The sequence below is a fragment of the Elephantulus edwardii genome, unplaced genomic scaffold (assembly GCF_000299155.1).
Source record: "Elephantulus edwardii isolate Elephantulus edwardi_28Jun2011 unplaced genomic scaffold, EleEdw1.0 scaffold00236, whole genome shotgun sequence".
NCBI lineage: Eukaryota > Metazoa > Chordata > Mammalia > Macroscelidea > Macroscelididae > Elephantulus > Elephantulus edwardii.
The window spans coordinates 3,516,089-3,530,976 of NW_006399986.1; the positions used below are offsets into that span (position 1 = coordinate 3,516,089).

At 54.9% G+C, this 14,888-nt stretch overlaps 1 protein-coding gene and 1 pseudogene across 1 annotated transcript in view; one reads left to right on the plus strand and one right to left on the minus strand.

The window, feature by feature from the left end:
* The window catches only part of CCDC155 (coiled-coil domain containing 155), a 29,808-nt gene that overhangs the window by 501 nt on the left and 14,419 nt on the right, over positions 1–14,888 (minus strand). The window contains exons 9-19 of the mRNA XM_006898731.1: positions 8,779–8,856; positions 8,500–8,556; positions 8,174–8,233; positions 5,364–5,428; positions 4,943–5,030; positions 4,418–4,543; positions 2,839–2,897; positions 2,068–2,259; positions 933–1,319; positions 188–331; positions 56–86 (exon numbers count right to left, since the gene is read on the minus strand). Of these exons, the coding sequence (XP_006898793.1) occupies positions 56–86; positions 188–331; positions 933–1,319; positions 2,068–2,259; positions 2,839–2,897; positions 4,418–4,543; positions 4,943–5,030; positions 5,364–5,428; positions 8,174–8,233; positions 8,500–8,556; positions 8,779–8,856 (1,287 nt within the window). The remainder of the gene's footprint in view (positions 1–55; positions 87–187; positions 332–932; positions 1,320–2,067; positions 2,260–2,838; positions 2,898–4,417; positions 4,544–4,942; positions 5,031–5,363; positions 5,429–8,173; positions 8,234–8,499; positions 8,557–8,778; positions 8,857–14,888) is intronic.
* Positions 6,085–6,466, plus strand: LOC102845655 (annotated as a pseudogene).

Sequence of the window (14,888 nt, forward strand, 5' to 3'; positions counted from 1 at the left end):
GTGACCCTGGGGGGCAGTGAGAACAAAGTGAGGGGGAGGGGGGGCTGTCCAGCACGGGCCGGGGGTCCAGCGGGGGCCGCGTGACCCTGGGGGGGCAGTGGGAATGCACTGAGGGGGAGCGGGGTGGGGGCTGCCCTCCTCCCGGCAGAGCAGGGGCCCTGCTTCCTCCTGGCACCTCTGGACATACCTGAACTGCTGGGCCTCAGGGCTGGGCAGGCCAAGTGGGGCCACGGGCCGCCGCCGCACCCACACCAGCTCTTTGGCCACTGTCACGGGCACCAGGGCTCGTTGGAGATCAGGGTCAGGTTCAAGTTCAGGCTTGGCAGGGCTGCTTGAGAGGAGAGGAAGGAGGTGGCTACTGGGCCTTCCCACCCTCTGCCCTGGTCCCCATGTCCCCTCCTTGCCCTGCTACCTTTCAGGAGGACTTCCTGACATGTCTTCCAGGTGAGAAGCTTCCAGAAGGAGGGAGAGGTCAGCCTGAGGGACAAGGGGCTCTGGGTCACTCGGTCCTGGACTGCGGTCAAGTCCACTCTGCCTCAGTGACCCCATGTGTTGAGTGAAAATGTCCCACAGGGTCTGATGTGCAGAAGCTGATGGCCAGGCCTTTCTGCCCGGGCACTGCAGGAGGGCTCAAATGGTGCTTTGAACCAGTTCATGCCAGTTGCCTCCTGCTGGGAGCCTGCACTTCCCCACCAACCCATATGAAGCAACATTTTAACAAGACCCCCAGGTGATTCCTGTGCACACACAGGACCCTCGGGCTACATTCCAGGTGTATTTAAGCAACAGAGTCTGATGCGCCAGGGCCAACTCCTCCCCAGACTGGCCTTCCCCGGAATTGCCATGCTGCCGATGGATGCTGCTATGGGCAGAGACAGATGGGGGGTCCTGTGTAGGGGCACTGCTCAGAGTCTGGGGCGGGGGACACACACAGAAGGCTGTCCCTGGCCTGGGCGGGCGTGTGGGCACAGGTACACTGATGTAATCGAGGTGCAGCCGAGGGCCCCGGCCAGGCGGATGCTGTCCTGTGAGTGCGCGTGGCTGGGGTCCCCCGGGAACACGGCGGCCGCCCACTGGCCCCCAGGCCTCCCGCTCCGTGCTCATTAGCTGCAGCCAGAACCTTGTTATCTCTGGACCAAATGATTTTTCTCTGCTCGGCGGACGGGAGGGGGCTGGTGAGGGGCGAGGCTACGTCAGCCTGGGATGGAGATGGGGGGCTGCTCCGGGGGTGGGAGAGGTCGGGGTGACTGCCTACCGGGACTGGGCATTTGGCCTCGGCTGCCGCCAGCTCTCCCTCCTCTTCCTGCCTCCCTGGCTGCCTGAGGAGAAAGTCACAGTGGACACCCCCTTCTCCACTGGCCCCTCTTCTCTGGGGACAGGCTCCTGGGTGTAACAGTCCCCCTGAAGCATAGCATCTGTCTGTTTTGGGGGACTTTGCCACCCAATTATCTGAAAAGTCTGGGGCCCCCACAGCTCAGATGGCTCTCTTAGCTAGGATTTTCCCAACTGAGGGGTCAGTTCCCAGCCCTCTCAGCAGCCCCCAGCCCCGACCACCAGAGCCTGGGACCCTCTGAGAGCTCAGGCCCCTCTCCAGTCCAGGCCATGGCCCATGGAGTCTCATCTCACGAGGACCAGACCTCATGCTCAGAGCCCCCCGCTCAAGCAACCAGTGGTCATGTTCCCAGCCCCCTTCCAATCCCTCATGTCAAATGCGCACAGCCCACTCTCCACCCTGGCACAGCCCCTGTAATGAGACCCTGGGAAACTTCCCTATCACCGGCCACTGCCCTCCTTGGAGACCCAGCCCTCCAGTCATCAGCTCCAACAGCCCTGGGATAGAGCGAGTTGTTTCCTTGACCCTCCATCTGCCTTCTCCACCATAAGGGGCCCCCCAGCTTTTGCCTCTATCAGAAAACAGGGGTATGGTTCCCTTAAAGTGCTACCCTGGGACCCAGGGGTGTACCCCCATCTCTTGTTCCAATCAAGGACCAAGTCCCCATTTCAGGGTCCCAGGAACCCCACCTTCCTCACCCCCAGCATCCCAACCTGTGGTAACATACTGCAAACCCCATCTCCCAGAAACCTGGGGGGCCTCCCTGGCGCCAGCGCCTGCCACTGTCACCATCACTCCTGGCCAGTCCCTGGTGACGCAGGGACGGGTCACAGCTCTGGGCCCCCGGGCCGCCCAATCCCACTCTGCCCAGAGGAGTCCAATTAGAGGCGATGCAGGCAGCCTCATTAGCTGCTGCTGCCAGGAGCCTGAAAGGGGGGTGCGGGGAGGGGGCGGCACCACAGGAAACCGAGGCCCCAAGGCCAGGGCCCTGGGGAGTGTGGGCGGAGTGGGCCAGCGCTTCCTTGTCCTGACACAGCCTGCTGAAGGCGGCAGGCAAAGCACGGGGTTTTGACAGCTTCTATGAGCCGCATCAACAATGATCCAAGTCATAGCTGGGATCAGACCCAGATTCTGGAACCTTCCACCATTCACCGGTGTGGGTCAACTTTACCCCAGGGCTCTCTGGGGCCTCCGGAGAGGAGTGCTGGTAAGAGTGGCCGTGTGAGGGAGATCTGCCTGGCTGGCTGGCGTAGGGGTCTCCTAGACACTCGTACTCCTGCTAGGCTCCATTCGGCACGGGGGTGTGTGTGTTTCACTATCCTGGGAGCCTTCCCAGCACCCCACAACCCTGATCAAGTCCTCTTCCTAGAACTATTGGGGACAGTAGAACTGAGGGACACCAGAACCAGGAAAGAACAGAGTAACTGAGTGACGTGCCTATCGAGCCCCACTTAGGGGTCTCCCCCTGAGATCGAGGGGTGACTCTGGAGGTGGAGACATCTTACCAGGGCACGTGCTCGTTCTGCTCTTCTTGGAGCTGCACTGGCTCCTCCTGGAAGTTCCTCTGAGGAAGAAGACGGGGAAAGAACTTCCGGTGACACCCCCCCCCCAGCCTCTCCTTGATCAAACCTGCGGGGCTCGGGCCCCACCCTGCCCGAGGGATGCTCGTTTCTCCGCCAGGTCCCAGACCCTGTGCAACGGCCTCCGAGGCGCATGAACCCACCACCTTCTAGAACTTTCCTCCCCCACTGGGCCCTATTCTGGGGTTGCCCTTGTGTAACAGAAAATAGGTGGTTGTTCTTGAATTGACTCCTGTAGGACCCAGAAATCCTGGCTTCCCGAGTCCCCTGGACACCCCCCAAGCCTCTCACACTCACCTGAGTGAAAATGAGCTCAATGTCTCCCCCCACCCCCCAAGCCCCTTGGAACTCTCGGTTCCCCATCCGGGGTCAGTTGTTCTGGGTCAGACACCAGAGCCAGGCCCCTCTGTAGTTTTTTTTTTCTGGAGTCTTCTCCTCCTCGCCTGGGACCTCACCCACCAACACTCCACTGCTTCCTAAACACCGTCCTGACCTCCGGCCTCTGCATCCTACTGCTCAGAGTGCAGCGTGGGGCGGGGTGCCCCCCCAGGTGCCCCTCGACGCCCTCACCTCGCCATGCTGGACACTAAGTAAATCTAAGACACAGTGATATTGCACAGAGTGGCTCCCCCACCTTCTGAACAACAAAACACCCCTAAGACGTCAGGGCCTAACGAACTGAAACCTCGCTTCTCTCTGGTGGACACCAGGCACCGAGAGGGATACTGTTCAGATGACGGAATTCAGAAGACCAGAGCTCAGTGAGCCGGCCAGCTGCCGAGCCTGCGGACCTGCGTGCAGAGCTGAGCCACCCCACAGGGCTCGAGGCTGTGCCCCCTTCCAGACAGACCGCCGGGCTTGTCACCCAAAGTGTTTCGGGGTGGATTTGAACTGCTAATTTTCCAGCCAACGGTTTGGTGGGTCACCCTGTTGTGCCACCCAGAAAGTCCTCAGAAGGTGATGACCGTGGAGATGAACGGTGGCTCAGAGTGGCCTGAGCTGGGGTCAAGAGTTCACAGTGAGCTTGAACTTGCTACGGTTTGGGTAAAGGAGTCTCGCATTCAAACCACAAACCTTTGCGGTGTCAGGATGAAGGGACACTTAGTTGTCACCCTGCTTCAGAAAGGGCAGCCCGTGGGGAGGAGAACCCCACACAGGCTTTTTTAGGGTGCTGTCTTCACGAGAGAGAGGCCACGGCGGGCTCTTCTGACCAAGGAGGCTGCTGGGTGGTCCTGAACCTCTAACTTCTCCATCAGCAGCTGAGCATTTAACTGCCTGCCACCAGGACTCCTTTCAAACCCACTGCTGTCAAGTCAGCTGTGACTTGAGGTGAATCCTGACAGGGAACCTTCTGAAAACTACAACTCAGGCCAAAGTGCTCACGGCAGTTTGTGGGGTCGCTTTGCTCCCTTTTGTCTGTGGTGCCTGGGGATCAGTCTGCTTTGGTACGAGGGAGCAAAGGCACAGCTGCCCAGCCCCCCAGCCCCATGACTTCTGTGCTCACCTGTGTGCCAGGTGAGGCTTCAGGTGGGAAGGCGGCTTCCTCTTCGGGCTCACTGAGCACCTCCTCCCACTGCCACACTCCACACAGGGGGCTCAGGAGCTCCTCTGCAGCGGCCTTGTTTTGTTTCTGGGGGGTGGTGGAGATGACTCAGGTCAGCCAAGGCCATATGTGGCTGAGCTGGGGTCAACGCTGGGGTCAATGGGGCTGCAGGAGGGGGACAGGGGCTTAGATGGGGGAGGCACAGGGCTGGGGTGAGGCCAGGTGGGGAGTGGAGGAGGCAGGAATGGGGAGGGAGGTGGGATTTGATGAGTCAGTGACCATTGTAGGGGCAATGACGATGAGGGGTCAGAACGGGCTGGGTCAGGTTCAGGATGTGAGGTGCACAGAGGTGAAGAACAGGTGAGGCTGGGGTGGGAGCCTGTTTGGCAGTGATGGGACTTAAGGGATGAGTGGGGTTGAGGGGTCTGAGTGAGGAACTTTGGGTGTTTCCGCTTTGGTGTTTTCTGGGGTTCTCTGAGGGTGCACCTGCTGAGTGGCCTGGATCTCCAAGCCCAGCGACGGGGGCAGCAGCTTGGTGCAGCCCACTCTTCTCTCCTGGGTCCCTTCAAGCAGCCTGGCCACAGAGTTGGAAGGAGGGAAGGCTGGCTCAGGGCCTGCTGCCTCCTGACCCATCAGCCGGCCTGTGAGTCCCGGCCCTGCTTACAGAGGTGCTGGAGCTGGAGGGCTGGGGGGCCAGGGTGGGGAACCCCAAGCCCTGAGAGTCCTGGCACTCCTTACGGAGCAGCTGGAGGCCGGAGGGTTGGAGGTCAGAGGGCTGGGGGGCTGGAGAACCCCCGGCCTTGGTCCTTCCCGGCCCTGCTTACAGAGAAGCTAGAGACTTGAGGGCTAGAGGGCCCTGCACCCCCAGCCCTGGGCCCTCCTGCTCCGCCTCCCCAGTTCTACTCACTCATCTGGTCCTCTGTGGGTCTGACTCAGCTGCTCCTCCAGGTGTGAGATCTCCAGCCTCAGCTCCTGCAAAGGGGGCACCTGGCTCGCCGTGCTGGCCCTCACCCCTTGGGATCCTCTCCCACAGCCCTCTCAGCTGCCCTGACTTCTCTGGGCTCCCCGGGGACGTGGACAAGAAAGCAGTGACAGAGGCTTTGGAAGTGAGAGAGAGAGAGAGAAAACCTCAGACCAAAGCTAGGAAGAGCAGCCAGAAGACAGAGAGACACCTGGAGAGACGGGAGGCCTGGACACGGAGGGCGTGTGAGACTGAGAGGCCAGAGCCAGGCCGACCGGACCCAAAGAGGGGCAGGGACAACACGACAGATGAGAGAGCCGGCCGTGGAGAGCGACCACAAACAAGCACCTCACTCCAATTAGGATGACTACTTATGGCAAAGAATAAAAACACACACACAGGCAAGCTCTGGTGGCCTAGAGGCAAGAAGATGTGCTGCAATTCCAGAGGTACACGGTTCAAATTCCCTAGTGCTCTGGACTTCTCCAGACAAGACTTGTACTTCTGGTAGTTCTCTGCTGATCACTGAAGTGTCAGGAGAAGTCTCAGAAATAAGACACTGTGCTGAGAAATACAGAACATTGGTGGAAGACATTCGATGAGATGGCTCGACAGTGTCTATAACAGGGGCTTGAGAATATCAGACAGTCAGCCTGGTCTCTTTGCTATGGCCTCCACAAAGAAGAGTGGCGAGAAGAAAGGGCACTCTGCCATCAACGAACTGGTGACCAGAGAGGACACCATCAACATTCACAAGCGCATCCGTGGAGTGGGATTTAAGAAGCGGGCTCCTCGGACACTCAAGGAGATCCGGAAATTTGCCCTGAAGGAGATGGGAACACCAGATGTTCGCATCAACTCCAGGCTTAACAAAGCTGTCTGGGCCAAAGGAATAAGGAATGTCCCATCCTGCATCTGTGTGCGGTTCTCCAGAAAATGTCACGAGGATGAAGATTTGCCAAACAAGCTGGATACGGTGGTTATTACCTATGTACCTGTCACCACTTTAAAAAAATCCACAGACCGTTGATGTGGATGAAAACAGCTGATTATCAAATAAAGTTATAAAATTATAAAAAAAGGGGGTATCAGATAGTGGAGATGGCAGAGCACAGGGCAAGGTCCTCACGTGCTGTCCACAGGGCAGCTTTACGTCACAGTGCCCCTCTGGACAACACACCAACCCTCTGTGATCCCATGCCACCCTTACAATCTCCCTCGTCCTTCGGCCCATGGCTCCGGCCACGGTATCAGCCCACCTTGCTGAAGGTCTTTCCCCCCCTCTGCTGACTCTCAGAACTGCCAGATGACCCAGCAAACCCCTCAGCGATACCATCCAGCCAAGGCATCCACCCAGACAGGAAGCAGAGCTCGGACAGGTTTGTGAAATCGTGTTCCCTGGTTAGATCTTCACAGCTGCCCGAATGCAGAGACGGGCCCTGGACCCATCAGTGGGTGAGTGCATCAACAGGACGTGGTCTCCCCACACGGGGGGGCACCACCCAGTCACGAGGACGATGTTCTCCAACATGCCGTGACATCCATGAACCCCAACAACGCGATGCGCGTGAAGAGAGCCAGACCCCAAAAGACACACACAGTGTGACCCTGCTGGTACGATGTCTCTGGAACAGGCAAGTGTAGCAACTGGCTACTAAGGTGGGAGAGGAAGGTGGTGGTTAATGGGGACAGGGTTCCCATGTAGGGTGACAAGCACACTGTGGACAGTGGTGACCGTTAACAACAATATGAATGCACCCATGCCACCAAAGGTACACTCAGAAATGGCTAAGATGGTAACTTTTAGGTGATGCATATTTTACTGTAATTTTTAAAAAAAATTATTATTTTTGTATGTGTACAGTGAAGTCGGATCTGACTGGTATAGGAGATTGTCCCTCCTTCTCCAGCAGAGCATCTGGTGGATTCGAACGTCGTACCTCTGAGATTGCAGTGCAGCTTCTTGCCACTAGGCCACCAGAGCTCCCTTATTTTACCATAATTTTTAAAAATTATTATTTTACCATAATTTTTTTTAAATTTTATTTTATTATTTTTTGTGTGCGTGTACCGTCAAATCAGATCTGACTGGTACAGGAGGAGATTGTCCCTCCTTCCCCGGCAGAGCACCTGGTGGATTCGAACCGTGTTCCTCTGGGATTGTAGTTGCAGCTCTTTGCCACTAGGCCACCAGAGCCCCCCTATTTTACCATAATTTTAAAAATGGAAGGAAAATGAGCCAAGACAGATACACCTGCAAGGCACAGGCCAAAGGTACAAAGCAGAAAACGGGAGACAGAAGTGAGACCTCGCTTGGCTGTGCTCCACAGACAACTCCTATTTTACAAGATGAGGGTCTGTGGCTGCCCTGCACTGAGACAATCGGCACCGTTTTCCTGATAGCACATGCTCACTCGGCAGATCCGGGCCACGTTCCCGTCATTCTTACAATATCTGAAACTTCCCCCACCACACTCTTACTTCACACTTCACAAGACTAGAGTGAAGTGGAAATCTAACTTTTACAGACACTGAGAAGCTGAGGAGGTTGTGTGCCTCCTTTTCTGGCAGCAGTCCGGAAGGGAGAGATCTGAGGCAGGGCCGTGCAGAGCAGCAGAGACCACAGCAGGGAGGTGAGAACTGAGAAACTCAAAACACAAGCCACAAGGAAAAAAAGCAGGAGGGCGAGGCGCTACGTGAAGGGGGAGGGCCAGGGCAGGTGAAGGCAGGGGCTGGCGGTGGGGGTCAGTGGGTACCTGGGTGGTCACTTTGTACTCTTCCAGAGTTCTGGCCAGGCTCTCTGCGTGGTGCGTGCGCTGGGAAAGCCCAAAGCTGACTGAGACTGGGCCCGGCCCCCAGAGACATTGGGGAGGGGGTGTGGGCAGCTGCTGTGAGCTTGGGGGAAATATGGGGGCTGAGGGAGAGCAGCCGGCAGACTCTGGGGCCTTGAGAGCGAGCCTGAGCTGGTCATGAGGGTGACCCAGCAAGCAAGCCCTGGCCCCCTAACCCGGTGCTCTTTATCTCCAGGGGCTGGGCCCAGCCAAGTGCCCCGGGAGGCAGCCGGCTTCCCTTCTGGCCTCACCTCAGACAGCATGGTGTCTCGCTGACAGATCAGGCACTCACACTCGTAGATCTGCCGCTGTCAGGGAAACGGCTTGTCTGTCCTTCTGTCCAGCTCCCCTCCTCCCCCACGCTGCCACAAGCTTGTGGGGTATGCCCGCCCATCCGTGGCCCTGGACAGCTGGGGTATCACCCAAGCTGCCTGAGGCTTCCTGGGGGAGACCCCTGTCTCATGGTGGGTGGGGAAGGGGAAGGGGCAGGGCCAGAGCTGGGCTGGGACGGGGGAAGGGGGAGGCAGCACCTTCAAAGCTTCCTTCTCCAGGGCCAGCTCTTCACTCCGCTTCTTCACTCCGTCCCGCTCAGCCTGCAGCTTCCCGTTCTGGAAGGGGAAGGCATTCACATTCACTGCCATAAACGATACCAGATACCACCGCTCACTCCTGGCCGCAGGACCCTGGCGGTGGGGAGGTTACACGCTCGTCTGCTAATGGAAAGGCTGGCAGTTCAGATTCACCCAGGGGCTCTGAGGATGAGAGACCTGGGAATCTGTTCCCATGAAGGAGACAACCTTGAAAAGCCAGTAAGGCAGCGTTCCCATCACATGAGGCAGCTGAGTTGAAAATGACTCTGTGGCAACTAACAATAAGAGGAGATATCTTCAACAAATGAATGGATAGAGAAGCGGTGGTATATTCACACCATGGAATACTATGCAGCACTGAAAAACAAGGAACTCATAAATATTATACAAATGGGTGACCCTCCCTGGAGGACACTATGCTGAGTGAAATATCTCAGTCACAAAAGGACAAATATTGCATAGGGGCCACTGCTGTAAAATGGGACTGACATCCGGGTTGAGGGAAGACAGAAAAGGAGGGGAGGAATGATGTATACTGCATTAGAATAGATGAGGGAGTGAACTGTTTAAAAGGGACATATGAATGGGTATTCTTGTCATAACAGAAGTCCAGAGTGAAGGCTGCATAGTGGAGTGGACTTGGGGGGAAGGACTGCATAACAATGAAAGAGTTTTTCTTTTTCAAGAGAAGAGAGAATTGGGGAGGAGGGGGTGGGCCGGGAGAAAAGTACAACAATGAATGACTGGAAACCCTAAGTCTCTGTAAACTTTCATTAAAATTAATTTTTTTTTTTAAAAAAGAGGAGGTATCTGCTCTATTTTAGCCAATTCAATCCTGAGCCTTCACCCCTCTGTGCACATCCCTCCCAGTGGGGACAATGAGATCTTCCTCAAGGGGGTGCTGTGGGGCCAAACAGGTAAGAATTGCTAACACTTGTTTCAGTTAATAGATGCAGCCCTGGGTGGGCTCATCAGTCTGTCAGGAAATCTGGAGGACGGCTCTCTGGCCAGTGGATTGCAAGAGATCATATTTGTTCACCATTCCCCAGAAAGGCGAGCCAAAAGAATGAGGAAACTATTGAACGATTATCATTGATATCACATGCAAGCAAAACCACGCTGAATACCATTCAAAACCAGCTAGAAGAGTACATTGATATGGAACCGCCAGGAAGTCAAGCAGGATTTAGAAGAGGCTGTGGCACCAGGGGTATCGCTGCTGGTGTCAGAGGGATCCTGGGTGGAAGTAAAGAATACTAGAAGAATGTCTATTTGTGATTTATTGACTCTGCAAAGGCATTTAACTGTGTGGATCATTACAAGTTAAGGCTAACATTAAGAAGAATTGTAATCGGAACAAGAAGCTGCACTGCAATCCCAAAGGTGCTTGGTTTTAATCCACCAGACGCTCTGCTAGAGGAGGAGGGACAATCTCCCCCTGTACCAGTCAGATTCAATTTGATGCTACGTGCACAAATAATTTAAAAATATTAAAAAAGAACAGGAATCTCAGAGCACTTGTGTTCATGCAAAACCAGGAGGTCATTGTGCGAACAGAGCAAGGGAATACTTGTTATGTGCTGTCGAGTCGCCCAAGACTCACAGTGACTCTATGTACAATAGCCCTAAATACTGCTCTATCCTGTGCCAATCTCACTGCCTCTGACACACACATCCTGATTACCCCAGTTACCAAATCAATCTCATTGAGGGTCATGGTTTAAAAAAAAGAAGAAAGAGCATTAGGGTGGTAGTCTCCCTCCATACCTATTCAATGTGTATGCTCAGCAAATTATTCAAGAAGCTGGACTCTATGAAGAGAAGTGTGGCATCAAGAATGGAAAAGAGGCTCATCAATAACCTGCATTATGCAGATGACACAAGTGTGTTTGTTGAGAGCTAGGACTTGGTGCACTTGTTGCAGAAGATCAAAAGAATAAAGTCTTCAGTATGGATTGCATCTCAATGTCAAGAAAACAAAGATTCTTCCCACTGGACCGATAGGGGATGGAGGAAAGATTGACACAGTCAACAGTTTCATCTTACTTGGATCCACAACTAACACCCTTGACCGCAGCAGTCAGGAAATCAGGAAACATACTGCACTGGGAAAGTCTTCAGTTGGGGATTTCTCCAAATTACTGAGGAGTAATGATGTCAGTTTGAGGACTAAGGTGCATCTGATTCAGGCCATGGTCTTTCTGATCACTTGCTGTGCATCTGAGAGCTGGAGAATGAATAAGGATGACAGATGAAGTCTTTCAGCTGTGGTGTTAGGAAAGAGCGCTGGATATCCCATGGACTGCCAAAAGAACAAACTTAAATGTCTTGGGGAGGGTGCAGCCAGAGTGCTCTTTGGAGGCAAGAATGATGAGGCTTCACCTCATATACTTCAGGCACGTTGCTAGAAGGGGCTCTATGATACTGAGAAGGTGGAGGGTCGGCGAAGGAGAGGAACAACTTTGACCAGGTGGACTGACACGGTGACTGCCCCAACGGGCTCTAATGTGTCAGGCAGTGTGAGGATGGCACAGGACAGGACAGGGTTCAGATCTGTGGTTCACAGGGTTTCTAAGTCATACTCAACTCAGTGAAACATAACAACACTTGGTGAAGGAGCCCGAAAGGTACAGTGGGGTTAAAGTTCAGCTGCTAACTGCGTGTCAGCAGTTCAAACCCACCAGCTGCTCCACAGAAGATTCACAGCCCTGGGAACTAACTGGATGGGGAAATCGTACTCGGGGAGGGGGGACAGGTTTGCTGTGAGCAGGAATCGACTCACAGCAGTGGGTTAAATTTTGGTTTAACACTTGCTCAGCACTTTGAATGTGCTGTCAAGGACTTCTTTGAAGTTCTAAAGAGCAAGGATACCCCTTTAAAGACTAAGGTGCACCTGCCGCTTGCCACGGGATGTTCGACTGCCTCCTATGCATCCAAGAGTTGCAGAATGAAGGAGCCAAAGAACAGATCTCTTTAAATTGTAGCTGATGAAGAGAACTGAATAGCTCTCCTATGGACTGTCAAAACAACAGACAATTCTTGGGGAGCTCTGGTGGCCTAGCGGCAAGAAGCTGCACCGCGATCCTAGAGGTATGTGGTTCGAATCCACCAGATGCTCTGCTGGAGAAGGAGGGGCAATCTCCTCCTGTACCAGTCAGATCCCATTTGATGGCACGCACGCACACACGCACACTAAAACTTTAGAAAAAACAATGCACAATTGTCTCTTGGGAGATGTGCAAGCAGAGTACCCCTTAGAGGACAAGTGGGGTGAGGCTTTGTCCCACAGCTTCAGGCACGTTGCCAGGAGGGGCCAATCCCTGGAAAGAGGCATCCTGCTGAGAAAGGCAGAGCAGGAGAGGAAGACCCTCAAAGAGAGGGACTGTCATAGTGACTTCACCGGGCTTACGGCTATCAGATATCATGACGCTGGTGCAGGACGGAGCAGGGTTCACTGCCGCTGTCCACAGAGTTGCTGTGGGTCGCAGGTGACGTGATAGCATCTAACAACCACCACTTCTCATCTTCCAGCTTAAAGACAGGAGCGTAAGTGGTGCAGTAGGTTGTGTTGGGGGCTGCTAACCAGAGAGGCCGACAGTTTGAATCCACCAGCTGCTCCCGAGGAGAAAGACAAGGCAGTCTTCTCGTTAAATGTGTTCCGTTTTGCTCACATGAGGATGCATACAAAGGCTACCACTCCTTGGAAGCAGTGTCTTCTCATTTAGTGGATCTTTAAGAGATTAAGATGTTAACCAGTGAGCTTCTCATCACACCACTTGCCAGGGCACAGCATCGGCTGACACCCCAGGTCATCGTCAGTCCGGAGGGCCTTTCACACTTGTGTTTGCTGCTCATTCATCTGTGTGTGTGTGGGGGGAGGGCTCACGTTGTCCCTCCATCTCCAGAGTAAACTGGTGGGTGGCTCTGGGGGACTCCACAGGCTCCTGTTCGATTTATTTTTTTTGGCAGGGAGACTTCCACCGGGCAGCCCTCCACACAACACTGTGAGCCAGTCAGGAGTGTAACGTCTAGCGGTTCTAACTTCTAAGATCTGTATTCCACTGCTCAGTTTTATGTGGGAAAACTGAGGCATGAAGCAGCTAAGAAACATGACCTAGGTCAAGGTCTTATGTTGAATAAATTATCTCAGACTCAAATCTGGTCCCAAATAGTAATAATAATAATAATTTAAAAAAATCCAGACTCTTCTGAACCAGCCTCAGCCCTGGGTGGGAATGGAGACACAATGCTTTAAGGGGTGAGTCCCGAGATTCCTGGTTGAGGCTGACGTGGAGCGAACGGTTACAGCAGCATGAGAGGAAGGTCCTCTGAGCGAGGAGGTCAACCAGGAGTGTTATCCAGGCACGGCAGGTGGGGAGAGGGAATGGGCCCCAGAACACAGTGTCCGAAGTCCCAGCGTGGAGTGTGTGGGCACCGGCAGCATAGCATATGGCACTGAGATTCTCCGTGAGCAAGGCTGGGGGACTATTTGGGGGCATGGGGCAGGCGGAGCGTGCCACACCCCTCCACCCGGCGCCCCAGGGGACACCTTCCACCAGCCTGGGCTCAGCTCCAGGTCCTCCATGAGCTGCCTCAGTCTCAGCAGGGCCGGGTAGGCAGGTGAAGGGCGGAGGAAGGACGGGCGGGCGGGGAATGCTGTGTCAACATCTGTCCACCTGGCTGGGATCGGGCTGCCCTGCAGGCGGCCTGGTTACTCAGATGCTCTTGTCTTGTCCTGCAGAAACTGGAGCCCTCCCTGCTGCAGGTTCTCCATAGGAAGGACCCAGCCTCTACAGTGTCTCCTTACCCGCATATTCTTTTGTAACTTGAGAATCCAATCTATAGACACTTTCTGTCGTTGGCAGCTGCAGGAGGTGGGAAGGAACCCAGAATAGCTCGTTTATCGAGCGCCCTCTGAGATTGTCCCAGGCACAGCGCGAGGCACTTGACCCCACCGCGGGCCTTCTAAGTGGGGGGTGGCGAGGCGTCCTATTCAGTTCTCCTTCTGCTGACAGAAACCCGCTACTGTCCAGGGTCCACTCTGTTCCTCTAAGGGCAGCCCCACCCCAGGGGAGAAGGAAGATCAGGTTCTCAGCACAGATGGGAAGACTCGTGGGCTACTCTCACCACCAACCCCCGCAGCTCTAACTCGCCCGCATCCACTGCGGGGGCTGGACGCTCTCCCTTGAGGCTGAAGCATCAGTCCTGGGGAGTGAAATGCAACGGATCTGCTGGAGAAGCTTCTGGAAAGCTTTCCTTCTGGTGAAAAGGAAGCCATTCCTTCCCCCCGATGTTCTGCGGAGAATGTGAAGTGGCCAGGTGGGATCATGAGGCCACAGCCAAACAAGCCAATGAGTCACAAAAGCAACACAGAGAACGGGGCCCTCCAAGGCTCTGGCCGAGGAAGCAAGTGTCCTTGAGGCTTGAAGCCGCTTCTCGGTTCCTCTGGGTGCTGGTCCCCGGAGTGGAGGGCATTCCCCACTGGTCGGGGCCAAGCTGCCCTCGACAGGGGCTGTCTGGAGAAGTTCTTGTGTGGCACAAATGGTTAAGCACCCAGTAACTAATCCAAGAGTTGATGGTTTGAATCCGCCCAGATGTGGTGGCCCAGGAAGGGCTGTTTGGATGTGATCGCTTGATGTCACCCTGGGTGATCAGCTGCAGACTGGAGGAGCCTCCAGGGACATTTGTTTCCTGTTCTTAAGAGATTCTGGTAGGGGCAGCGGGGGGGCTCAGTGACAGAATTCTCTCTTGACTTCTGTCCAGGACACTCGGCTTTGATTCGCAGACTCAACGGCCAGCTGCTGCCCACCAGGCTGTGTGGAGGCTGCCGCCGGACCGACTTCAGTGGAGCTTTCAGACCAGGACAGATTAGAAACAATGGATGGTGATCTGCTTCCGAAAATGGCAACGGCCAAGGGCCCAGGGCCACAGAATGCTTTACTCCACCATGCGAGAGGCTGCCGTCATCTGGGTGCTGACCGGATGACTGCTCAAGGCAACAGGTTGTTCTGGAAGAAATGGTCACGTCCATCAGTGTGACAGATGCCTGT